At 41.8% G+C, this 13,096-nt stretch overlaps 1 protein-coding gene across 1 annotated transcript; it reads left to right on the top strand.

The window, feature by feature from the left end:
* The first annotated feature begins 5,160 nt into the window (after positions 1–5,160).
* Positions 5,161–11,984, top strand: ankrd22 (ankyrin repeat domain 22). The gene is made up of 6 exons (XM_007896845.2): positions 5,161–5,440; positions 6,974–7,162; positions 8,259–8,366; positions 9,495–9,572; positions 10,432–10,530; positions 11,071–11,984. Exons 1-6 carry the CDS (start codon positions 5,420–5,422, stop codon positions 11,146–11,148), a joined length of 573 nt encoding a protein of 190 aa, XP_007895036.1. The 5' UTR covers positions 5,161–5,419; the 3' UTR covers positions 11,149–11,984.
* Positions 11,985–13,096: the final 1,112 nt, after the last annotated feature.

Here is a 13,096-nt window from a genome sequence, read left to right as displayed (position 1 = left end):
CTCTCCCCCCTTCTCACCACCCCCTCTCTCTCCCCCACCCCCCCCCTCTCTCCCCCCCTCTCTCACCCCCACCCCCTCTCTCACCCCCCCCTCTCACCCCCCTCTCTCACCCCCCCCTCTCACCCCCACCCCCCTCTCTCTCTCCCCCTTCTCTCACCCCCACCCCCCCTCTCTCTCCTCCCCTCTCTCACCCCCACCCCCCTCTCTCTCACCCCCTATCACCCCCACCCCCCTCTCTCCCCCCCTTCTCACCACCCCCTCTCTCTCCCCCACCCCCCCCCTCTCTCCCCCCCTCTCTCACCCCCACCCCCCCTCTCTCACCCCCACCCCCCCTCTCTCACCCCCACTCCCCCTCTCTCATCCCCACCCCCCCTCTCTCACCCCCACCCCCCCTCTCTCACCCCCACCCCCCCTCTCTCATCCCCACCCCCCCTCTCACCCCCAACCCCTCTCTCACCTCCACACCCCCCTCTCTCCCCCCCCTCTCCCACCCCCTCTCTCCCCCCCACCCCTGGGAAATGACGAGAAGGGAGAGGGGGCAGCACAGTGCAGTTGTGCGTTTCAAATAAACAAGTCATTGAAATAAAGATAATGGTAATGTGAATTGCTGACTGTTGTTTTGTTGGGGGTTGGGGGGGGGGAGACTGGTGTCAGGCTGCTATCTGCATGAGACTGGGGCTTGTTTTAATGGCCACGAGAATTTTTTTGGGGGGCGGATTTAAAGGCACAATCCCCCAACTGTGCTCCTTCCTACAAATTAATAATCCCCATATTCTCATGCTGCTGTTTCTGTTCCATTTTGGCGAACGTTTAATATAGCGATCGCTTGGCAGACACTGCCCTGTCGGCCCGGAACCTTCGAACATGGGCTGCGACTTGGTTATAAGGCTATGAAATAATCCGTGCGTCTTCATAATGATGATGATAATGATAATAATAATCCATGCATTTGATATAGCGCCTTGTCACGTCGTTGAAACGTCTCAAAGCGCTTCACAGAATATCTTGTGAGGTTTATTTGGGAGAAAGGTCTCAGTATCTGAACCGCATTCTTTTCAATAAAGACATAACACATGTTTTGTTTGTATTATTGAATTAGGTTCTAATTACACCCCTCTTTTTTAAAAGTGCAGTAAGAAAAATCATACCACTTTTTAAGAGTTATTACTGTAGAATGGCCTTTTGCGAGCTTCAGTCTTGAGATGTTCTGGCAAGTTCTGAAGATGTGTAGATGATGTAAACGTAAATATGCTTAACCCCAGTCCAACAAAGTCACTACCGTTTGGAGCTTCTACCATATCTGTGCTGTGGGATTAGATCATTAGCAAAAGCAAAACTTATCTGATCTCTTCTGTGGGAAGAGATTCAATTTCTCACAGCACTTCCACTTCTGGATTTGTGTCCTAATTTCAGAGATGACTAAATTAGTTGTGATTATTTCTAGCAGATCCTTACTTCTGTTATTGGACCCATCTGATGTTTCAGGCTATAAATCATCCCTGGAGTGCAAAATTGTTGCATTTACCTTACAGCAAGATTGCCAACAGCTGTCCTGTAATGTGGTCAGGGAACATTCCACATTACTTGGCCACTCACACATTATGAAGCAGTTTTAACGTATAATTGCAGCATTAACGTACCTCTGTATGGTTGACTGTGACAGTGGGATTGGTCATATCACTTCTTGAATCAATTTTTTTAAATTTCAGTCAGTATCACAATCAATAACACCCTGTCTGTGTACCTTTGTGAATAAAAACACATCTGGAAACACTTTTGAAATAAATTTGTTTGGATATTTTGACAATCTGTAAATAACAACAGTGATACCTGTTGGTCTACTTCTGTAATGTCACTATTGCACTGAAAATCGCTACAATAGTTTGGCGACACTTGTTTGTATCCATCTGATAAGTATCCACACAGTATGTCGCATACTGTTTATTTTTAATTGATTTTCTGTTTCTCTTATATACCTACCTATAGATTATGAATTGCGTTTTGCGTTTCAAACTAATGTCTATCAAAGTACGTTACCTTTTAGAATCAAAATTAGTAATATTATTTTATATAGGAATTACGTAGTAAGTGTCACTTCCGGGCAGGATCTCTGGTATTCACCCAGATCTGTCCACAACGGTTCCACTTTCCAATAGTCCTCAGCCAGATATACAAATTCCTTACAAATAATTTCCCCATATAATTATACTTTGTCTTCTCAAAATATTATTAAAATATTATTTATTCTGTGTACACACATGAATAAAAGCACCTAGCAATTTTTGAGAGGAGGTTAGTTTCTAAATTATCTTTTTTTTTAAAATGCTCAGTTCTCATTTTGTCGATTGTGACATATTAAAAGCTTGCTTTGACATACAAAAATCAAATTGCACAAATGTAACTGTTAGACCTCCATTCTCAAATAGATGCTGTGTTTCTGTGCCTTTAAATTGTAGGCATAGTTTGAAGCAAACCCATTAAAAGTTTTATAAGACAAGTCCACAGCTGGTGCTTGAATTTGATAATTAACAATGAATGCTTTCTCTTAGGCCCTGGTGTATCTTTGTCAATATTAAAATTCTGGACAACAATATTGCAATCACATCCAATCTCAGTTCCCTTTTCTGACAAAAAAAACAATGGTAAGAGTAATGTGTGAATCAGAGATAAATGATGTGTTCCAAATATAGAGCACAAAGGCACTCAGGATGCAAATGACTAATTGCAGATTAAACTGAGGAAAATAAATTAAAATTGCAGCATTATTACCTTCTGATGGCTATTAGTTCGCATGCAAAACCAATTTAGAAGGGGAACTGAAATTATACTGAAAAATATATAATCTGTACTAAAATTAATTAAGATGTATAATCCTGTCTGTTCATTCCTTCCGCTTCCATTACTATCTGGTATGAGTCTCTTCAATCTGGCTTCCTCCCTGCCCACAAGCAACCCTGGTCAAAGTCACAAACATCCTCCCCATCTGTGCCCATGATTCCCTGTGCCCATGCCTCCAATTTGTCACAGCAAATGGCTTCTCCTCCAGCCCCCACACCGTCTCGTGCAGTGTTCCTCAGGGCTCTGTCCTCGGTCCCCTCCTCATCATCCTCTACATGCTCCCCTTTGGTGACATCATCCGCAGACATGGGGTAAATTTCCACATGTATGCGGATGATACCCAACTCTATCTCTCTGCCTCCACCCTGAACTCCAGGATTACTGAGGTCCTGACCGACTGCCTGTCCGACATCAATTCCTGGACGAGGGCCAACTTTCGCCAATTCAATGTCAGCAAGACTGAGGCCCTCCCGATTGGCTCATGCCAGCGCCTCCGCACCTCAGGTGCTGGCAGCATCAGCCTCCACGGCATTCAACCTCACTAAGCCAGTTAGGAACCTGGGTGTCTTGTTTGACCCTGAACTGTCCTTTCTCCCCCACATCCGCGCCATGACCGGAACTGTTTACCACCCCCTCGCAACATTGCCAGACTCTGCCACTGCCTCACCCCTCAGGCTGCCGAAACCCTCACCCACGCATTCGTCACCTCAAGGCTCGATTACGGAAACTCCCTCCTTATCGGCCTTCCCAACTCTTCCCTTCACAAGCTGCAGATCATCCAAAACTCTGCAGCTCGTGTACTCTCATGCACCAGGCTCCGCGACCCCCATCACTCTCACCCTCGCCCGACTCCACTGGCTCCCCATCCCCCAGAGGATCAAATTCAAGATCCTTGTCCTCACTTTCAAGGCAATGCATGGCCTTGCCCCCTCCTACCTCTCTGACCTGCTGACTCCCTACCAACCTGCCCACTCCCTTCGTTCAGCGGGCTCCGGCCTGCTCCATGTCTCCCGCCCGACCTGCCCTACCATCGGTGGCCGGGCTTTCAGCCTCGCTGCCCCCACACTCTGGAACTTCATCCCACAGTCCCTTCGCCTCGCTTCCTCCTTTGTCTCCTTCAAGGCCGGTCTCAAGACCTTTCTTTTCGATCGTGCCTTTGGTCACCATCCCACCTCTCTGCCTTCTCTCACCCCTACCACACCCCTCCCCCATGCTCGGGTCTCGACCCCTGACTGTTCAGCGCTTTGGGATGTCCTCCCGACATGAAAGGCGCTCTATAAATGTAATTTTGTTGTTGATGTTGTTGTTGTGTCTCCTTGATCCCTCTGTCACCTTTGACATTGTTGCCCACTTCATTCATCTCCTCTGCTTGTTCTTCCCAAGGCACCTCCATGACTCTGTACTTTCCTGGTTTCATTCACGCCTGCCTCAGTATCTTCACTTTGTCTCCTAACGGCTTCTCCTCCTTCCCCTGCAGTCGCAGATGATGTTCTCAGCGCTTGATGTTTACCCTCTCCTTTTCCTGATCTGCATCTTTTGTTTGGTGAGGTCATCCCAAGGGTTAAAGTCAACTTCTATATATGTACATACACAGATCATACCAAGCTCTGCGTTTCTGCTGCCAACCATGACTCCAGGACCAGGGATGTTCTAACACGCTTCCTATCAGACATCAAGTAAAGAATGAGCCTTAATTTTCTCCATCTCAATATTGACAACACAGAGTCTATCTGCCAGTACCTCCTTACTTTAGACAATGACTCAACCTCTCCGATGCTCACTCTTAACTCCTGGACCTTGTGCAAAACGTTGGTGTTTTACCTGATACTTGTTGATACTTCATAGAATCATAGAATTATACAGCACATAAGGATGCCATTCGGCCCATTGTGTCTGTGCTGACCCTTTGAAAGGAGCTATCCAAATCAATCCCACTCCCCCATTCTCTCCCCATAGCCCTGCAAACTTTCCTCCCCAAATAATTACTTAACTCTCATTTAAACACAACTTGCATTTATATAATACGGCACCCTTCACATGGAGTAGGGTCCCAGAGCGCTTCATTGCATCGTTGCATGTAACGGACGGGAACTACAACTACCAGTCCAATTCATCTTCAATCCGGTGAACACAAAAAGCCTTGCTGAGAGGTGAGCATATTAGAGAACAATTGACAGCCCTGTTCCAGTAGCTACTTGTTGCCTCAGATTCCTGAGCCACAAACGTCCTTGTTTCAGCAACTAAAGCAGCATTGCCCAATGAGAGTGAGCTGTGAGTGACAAGACACTCCCAGGCCACATACAACACACACCGCGCCCCACGCTCGGGTTATTTGTTCCCAAGCTCCCCAGGTTTAAGGAGTGGCGTTTTGCATTTGGGTGCTGAGGTGTTGCGAGTTAATATAGCGTTTGAAGCAAAGGTGCCACACAAAAGTAAACGGGAGCTGCCCCAGATCAATGTGCTGCCGATTTTCTGCTTGCTCTGTTTGCTGTTAAAGAGGTTTTCCTTTCAGCTGGTTTGTTTGCTGGGCAGTCCTACAGGCTGCTGCGGAACCAGCGTCTGCAACTTGTCCAAAGTACTGATGGGGATACTTTACTCTGAGGTAAGGCTTCATTGAAATAACTTCAGAAATATTTTCAAAACCAAGAGCCGCCGCATAAACCATTTGGTTTTTTTTTAGAAAAAGGTAGTTTAATTCAGAAGTAGTTTTGCATAGTTGAGTAGATTCTTATCTATCTACCCTACATACTTATTCACCACACCTTTAGATATCAGCCTGAAACATTACAGACATCGTCTTAACAGGGCTTTGAAATAAAATACTTTCATGTACTGTGACAATGTTTTAAAACAAGGTGACATTGGGATATAAAATTAACAATTGAAGCTCATCAATTTTTAGATCTGCTATGGACAATTCCTATCTGACAATGCTTTTGCAACTCAGATCGTTTGCATTTATTTGCATGGGATAAAGTGCTATAGCAAATGCAAATATTATTATTTTGTAAGAAAGAAGGTGGCAGTTAGGTCCGTTTTTAGTGTATTGCGTGGCAGTTCCAGCTCAAGTTAGAGACTGCTAAATAACTCTTATTTCTACTAGCTGCAGAACTGAAACCCGTGTTACTGCATTCCAGCTATCACTTTGCATGTAAACTTGATTTGAATTTATGAGGAAATTGAAGAGGGGAAGCTGATTGAGACATTTATGTCTTCACTGCCCTATGTAGTCATGCATAATAATATTTTTGAAAGCAGTTGCAACACATACTTCAAGACATTTTTGGCCAATGCTCTTTGAGAAATTTGAAGTAATTGAATCAGAAGTCTGATGAGATGCTGTTTCAGGATATGGAGGATCTCTGAAACAGCAACTCAATTTGTTATCAATGCCAAACCTTGCCAGGATTTTAATTTTAATAATAATATAATCCTTAAACTTTTTTTGGTCTGTAAAGAGGTGGAGAGGCAGAAAAGTTACTGTATACTTAAATAACATAGAGATGCTGTAATTAGGTGTGCAGTAATAATAATAATCCTTGCATTTGATATAGCACTTTTCACATCTTCTCGACGTCTCAAAGCGCTTCACAGAATAGACTGTAAAGTGAATTGACTGTATATTTGTGGGCGAAACGCGACGTGCATAGCAGTGTCCCACAAACAGTCATGGATTAAAAATGACCAATTTATTATTGTTTTGTTTTGGAGGATTATTATTAGGTGTGTGGAGTAAGGAAATTTGCCCAAGGTTTCGCCCTGCCTGGAATTGAACCCAGGTGTCTCGTTTGCAAGGCAAGTGCTCTAACCACTGAGCTACAGGACTCCACAGTCGGTAACAACCAGTGTCTAAATCATAGAGCAGGAAAAAAGGCATTTTTTTTTATCACATTTTATTATAAAGGGCACACCTAATGATGAGTAAGCACTCGATTCAGCAGATTTAATCTATCACAATTACCTGTTTGGTTGATATTTTTAAGTGACATATTTTTTTTTCAAATACCACATGGTTTCTCATCCAAACTAGGAAACTTGCATTGTGTAAGGATTGTTTTAGTTTTGACATTTTTAATTTCATTTTCCATGTAGGTCATAATTTTGCCTTGCTTTAAGAAATATTTTTATTTCCCAGCCAATCTGCCACGCGGCGTATGAAAATGATTTTGAGGAGATATATAAGGCGCTGCGTGAAAGTAATGATGTGAACGTTCAAGATGCGAAATATGGAGACACTGCAATCATCGCTGCATGCCGAGGGGGCAATAATGAAATGATTGAGTTTCTTCTGACGAAAAATGCTGACGTCAATTTCAGAAACAAGGTATTTTTTTTACGGGTTGACTTTTAATTTCCCTAATTATTTCTTGAGTATTTAACTCTAGGGCTTTAAAGTAGCGCTGGTTTAGATTGAGAACTGTCGAATGAAGTTTAACATGTATTACATCTAGGAGATAAAATAAGAAGCTCGTGGATGGATAGAACTTGCCAAAGGGGAAGCTGAAAGAGATCTAGAGTTTCGTTGGCTCACTGCTATGTCAAACCAGTTTGAGACAGCAATAAATACAGCAAATGGGTCGTTGAGCTGTATTGCTGAATCAGTTAGTTTAAGTCTCCAGACGTCATACTCGTGCTGTGGTCAGGCCAACCCTGAAATACTACATACAGTCTGGTCACTGTGTATTGGGGGCTGCCCAGGTCTAGAGGAGGTGCAGAGGGGAGCAACAGGGATAAGCTCCAGTGTTAGAGGAATCAGTTGTGTGCAACAATTAGACAAGCTTGGGCTTTTCTGGCTTCAGGGATGATGTCTCAGAGAGGACCTCAGAGGCATACAACATTTTTAATGGGATCGAAAAAGTAATCCCAGAACAATATTTTTAGGTGCACCCTTAACGGAAAGAAGTCTCAGAAATAATTTTCACTTGCCGTGGCAAGCAGTGAAAAATACTCCCAGGAGTGAGCTGCAATGGATAATTCGTAAGCAAGTCTTGTAAGAACAAACAGTAGAACAAGAGGGCATAGGTTTAGAGTTGAAAAGGGAATTTTTAGGACAAACACTCGTGCATTTTTCTTTACCCAGAGGACAATTAATGAATGGAATAGGAAAAAAAACAGTTTGATGCTGTGACAGGATGACAATGGGGTGGGAATTCTGGAAGGATGAGATCAGATGGGCCAAAGGGCCTTCTTCATCTGAACACTTTTTGTGATCTTATGAAAATATTTAAATGTTGCTGCTGTTAAAGAATAATGCTCCTATTTTGTATGTTTCTTGCTCCACAATTATCTTATTGGATGATCAAAATTGCCCGGACAACTAAGTAATATTATATTGATATTTGCAGATGAACCTCTAGGATTGTTTTAAAATTATTTTAGATGCTGTTTCTTTCACTAACACTTTTATTTTTGTTTTAAAGAAGGGAAGAACATGTTTGCATTATGCTGTAAGAAAAAAGTTTTCCTTCCTAGATTACCTGCTGATCGTCATATTGATGCCCATCTTGCTGCTTGGCTATATCATAATGGTATGTACAAGAGCTAACTTCCAATAAGTTCTCTTAATCATGGCTATTAAGGGATACTATTTCCAGTGACATCTGGTTGAATATTGAAGTTAATGAATGCTACATGTCCATGAGTTGTTCAGTTTGCTGTCTATTATCTTCTAAATATTAATACATGTTTGTATGCCTTTAACTTTCTTTGCAGATAAAATATTTTCTTATCTTTCTCCTTTCCTTCCCACCTCCTGTGTTGTACCATATGCCAGACCATTATATTCTGCTCCCAAGCATCTGCCAATGTTGCTCTACAGACAGTTTACATAGGCTGTGGGAAATGTCTTAATACCCCTCCTTCCCATGACTTGCATGGTGAAGTTTAGCAACTGTGCGTGTGTGCACAGTTGTAGTTACAGACTGCCTGCTAATTTATGGTCCAGGATGCCAAGATTTGTCAGCTTAATTTATTCTTCATAGCTCATTGATTTATTTTTGATTAAAAATACACGCAGGGAGAAAAGAAATTCTGCAAATATTAAGAGTTGGACCTGACTGAATATCTTAAGCATGTGTTTGATGAATTTTTTTTGAGTAAACCGTGAACATTTATATTTTGTTAATATTGGAATGCTTCTTGAATCGGCAATCTGATAATTTATTCCATAATGTCCGAATGAGGCAAACAGGATCTTGATTTAACGTCTCGCCCAAAGGACGGCACCTCTAACATTGCAGTGCTCCCTCAGCACTGCATTGGAATATCGACCTAGATTGGAGTTCAAAGTCCCAACGTGGAGTTTGAACCCACAACCTTCTGACTCATGAGGCGAGAGGGCTACAAATTGAGCCAGACTGGCGCATCACGTCTTGTAGACTGTGACTTGAATACATTTTATCATTGCCTTAAATGCTTGAGAAATCTGTTCTAGCATCAATTCTGCACCATCTTTGCTTACTGAGCTGTGTTTAATCGGTGGAGCAGGTGAGCAGGCTTGCAAGTACAGGCTTGTTCCTTCAGTGGAAACATGAACCTCGTCATTTTAAGTGCAGTCTCTGGATAGTTGATAATATCATCTAGTTGTGATATAAATATACATTTAGACATTGATTGCGAATTGCTCATAACGTTCCTAACATATATATGTGATTTAGGAATCCAAGAAGAAACAGCATGAAAGTCTGATAAGGCTACTACTCGAAGCTGGAGCAAATGTGAATGCTGTAGACAATGTGAGCATAAGTATGATTTGTAACTAAGATAACAATTTGTCACTGCTATTTATTTTTTGGAACAAGTGGGTATCTACACACGTGGAAACATGTTGCTGAGTAATCAAACCAGACAATTTCACATATGTGGAATGCATTCTCTATCCCTGCAGGGACACACCCTAGTTACCTAATTCTAGAGTATATGGCGAAATTGACAAGAGCCAAGCCTTGGGGAGAGTAAGCATTGGGTACTGATGGAGTTCAACCGGCTAAAACCATTTGACTTGAAAGGCTATGGAGTCGTACAGCTTAGTAGTTAGAGCACTTGGCTCTCAAGCGAGAGAACCTTGGTTCGAATCCCAGGCAGGGAATAATTTGGTCACTCAATTCATGACTGTTTGTGGGAGACTGCTGTGTACAATTGCCTGCCGCGTTTCGCCCACAAAATATACAGTCCATTCACTTTACAGTACTGTATATTCTGTGAAGTGCTTTGAGACATCTTGAAGATGTGATAAGGAGCTATACCAAATGCAAGGATTATTATTGTTCATCTGGCTATTGAAGTGCTCTTTGGCAAGCTTCCTGCTGCTTGTGATACATTAGGTGCACCTGATATAGCTTTGGCATGCAAGGTTAACAGGACCCAAGCGGGAAGAATCCCTGCTCCCAGTGACACTACTGGATGTAAATTACTCTCATTTATTTTAAACGCACTTGTTGGTTATTAATATAGATATCTCAATATGTTAAAATACATTGATTTTGTAAATTGTCAACTCTGCTATTTTGACTGTTGGTCCATGCTCCAATTGTACTACAGGAAGTTTAGTAAAAAGGGGCAGCAGTTGGCTAACATTTTTCTTTACTATTACAGAAAGGCAACACAGCCCTTCATTATGCTTGTGGAATGAAAAATCTAAGGACTGCTTCTATTCTTCTTCGAGCAAACGCAGATTCATCTATCGTTAATCTGGTAAAACATTTGATAACATGTAGCACTCAACTCTGTGAAAGAGGTCTGGAAATCACGTTTTTAAGATACTAATATTAAGCACATTGAAATATGGCAAGTTATGTTCTGTAGCCACAGGGCTCGTTTGACTTTTTTCATAGCTCAATGTTTAAATGGTTCTCTCTAAGTTCTATTGGTCAGGCATTTCCTACTTGCATTACATGATACATTTTAATATAACATTTATAGCTTCTATTTTGTTAAATCCAACAGCTTCTCTGCTTCATCATTTAGTTCAGCAGTTCATTAACTTGTAAAAGGATTGGGGAGGGGTGGACAGACTTCAGTGTAACTAAATTATTGCAGCCCGAGACCGAATGACACTTTGAAATACAAGAGCTTAAAGATTCTTTATATTCAACAAATTAAACAATTGTTTCATTAAATATATACTGTCTAAACTATTCTATAAGATTTATGTGATTTATTCTGAAATCCAAGTTTTATTATCCTAATAATATTATATAAGATGTAATATTTCTATCCCATCTTTTCTTCTAGAATAAAGAAACTCCACTGGATATAGCCACTCGGTTGAAGTTTTTCAAACTTGTTGGTATTCTTCGGAAAAAATCCTAGAGGCAGAAAGTTGAAGTTGAGCATCTGTCCAAAAGAAAGATGTTTTTATTTATGTGAGAAATGAATGCTCACTAAACTCCCATTTATACTACTTGTGCAAAATAGTCTTTCATCATTCTAACATATTTTATATTTCACAATATTAAGCCTAGATTAGGCTTAGACTAGACTAGCCTAGATTGTTCCTGCTGATTTTAGAAACTTTCATTACAGTAATAAGTTATTTTGCTTGCAATCAAGGTTGATGGGAGAAGTTCACCAATTATTGGAAGGACGTTTCTGTCAAACATGGGCCTTCACAATGGATTGTTACTGTGAGCCATTTTGTCAAAGAACGACAAAACACCAATAATTTTAAGTTTCTTCCCTTTCTTTGCTCCAAACTAGAATAACTATTGCCAGCAGTAGCAAAATAGGCCTTGTGTGTTTTGCCAGTTGCTATGTAAGTAGAGCTTCCGGTATTCAGTTCACCCAGTGAGATCTTGGTATTGCAATTTAGTATTGCAATTCCCGAAACCAGAATGTGTAAAGGCTGATTAGTCTGCTGCCTGGAAAAAGGTTTCAATCCCAATTTGAAACAAAACATTGCACAATCCTGGGCTGAAGCACACCTTGAAACAAATTAGTCATTATAATGTGTGTAGAAAGAGCTGTTGTAGGAAATTATGTTGAAATGGGGACTTGAGGTTAAAGTATGTTAGGAAGACATAGAGACCAGTCATTTTGTGCCTTATTAAAGCAAGGTGAGCATGATCCTCACCTGCATGACTGAAATGTGTGTTCTACTCATTGGCATCAGTCATTGATGAAATATTAAAATAATTGTACCACAAACAGCCAGATCAGTTCCAAATTGATTCATTCTAACCTCTGGTTATTATTAAACTAGTTTGAACCATTGTAGAATTAATACAGTATCCACAACAACTTTCAGACAGGAACAATTCCGGTCCTTGACTGGTTTAGGTCGTTACCTCTCACACCACCTCTCCACTTCATCTCCACAAACGGTTTCTCCTCTAGCCCCCGCACATTCTCGTGTGGCGTTCCTTAGGGCTGTCCTTGGTCCCCTCCTCTTCAATATCTATCTGCTTCCTCTTAGTGACATCATCCGCAAACACGGGGTCAACTTCCATATGTATGCGGATGACACTCAACTCCATCTCTCTGCCTCCACCCTTGACTCCAGGACCACTGCTGTCCTGACAGAATGTCTCTCAGATATCAAGTCCTGGATGAGAGCTAACTTTCTTCAGTTGAACGTCAACAAGACCGAGGCTCTCCCGATTGGCTCCCTTCAGCACCACCTCAGGCTCTGACAGCACCACCATCCAAGGTTGCACACTCCACCTTATTAAGCCAGTTCAGAACCTTGCTGCCTTGGTTTTACCCTCAATTATCTTTTCTAACACATCTGTACCATGACCCGCTCTGCCTTTCCCCACCTCCGCAACATCGCCCACCTCCGCCGCTGTCTCACACTGCAGGCTGTCAAAATCTCATACACACTTACATTGAGGCGTGACTATGCAAACTCAATGCTTGTCAGCCTCCCCAACTCCTCCTCCTGCAGGTGGCAAAGTTCTGAATGAGCTTTTGAATAATGGAGCTGGGGAGACCGACGAGGAGTGCGTTTGAGTAATCCAGGCGGGAGGTGACAAATGAATGCACGAGGCATTTTGCTGCATTCGGCTGCATGAGGGTTTCGGCTGCAATAGTCGGATTAAAATCAATAAACTATTTATTATTAAAGTGGTTTACAGTTCTGCTGTTAACAGCAAAGGCAAAGCAATCATTTCTAAATGTAAAACAATCACACAGCCAAGAGTAACAGTAATTTTCAATCATTGCGTTCATCATACAGCTGTTTCATACTTTATGTACTATGCATATACTGTATATATTTACACTTTTCCAATGACTGATGCTTTAAAAACAAGTTTGATTA

The sequence above is a fragment of the Callorhinchus milii genome, unplaced genomic scaffold (assembly GCF_018977255.1).
Source record: "Callorhinchus milii isolate IMCB2004 unplaced genomic scaffold, IMCB_Cmil_1.0 Scaffold7, whole genome shotgun sequence".
Classification (NCBI taxonomy): domain Eukaryota; kingdom Metazoa; phylum Chordata; class Chondrichthyes; order Chimaeriformes; family Callorhinchidae; genus Callorhinchus; species Callorhinchus milii.
Note: the sequence above shows the minus strand (reverse complement) of the source record. Positions and strands in the feature narration are given on the sequence as shown.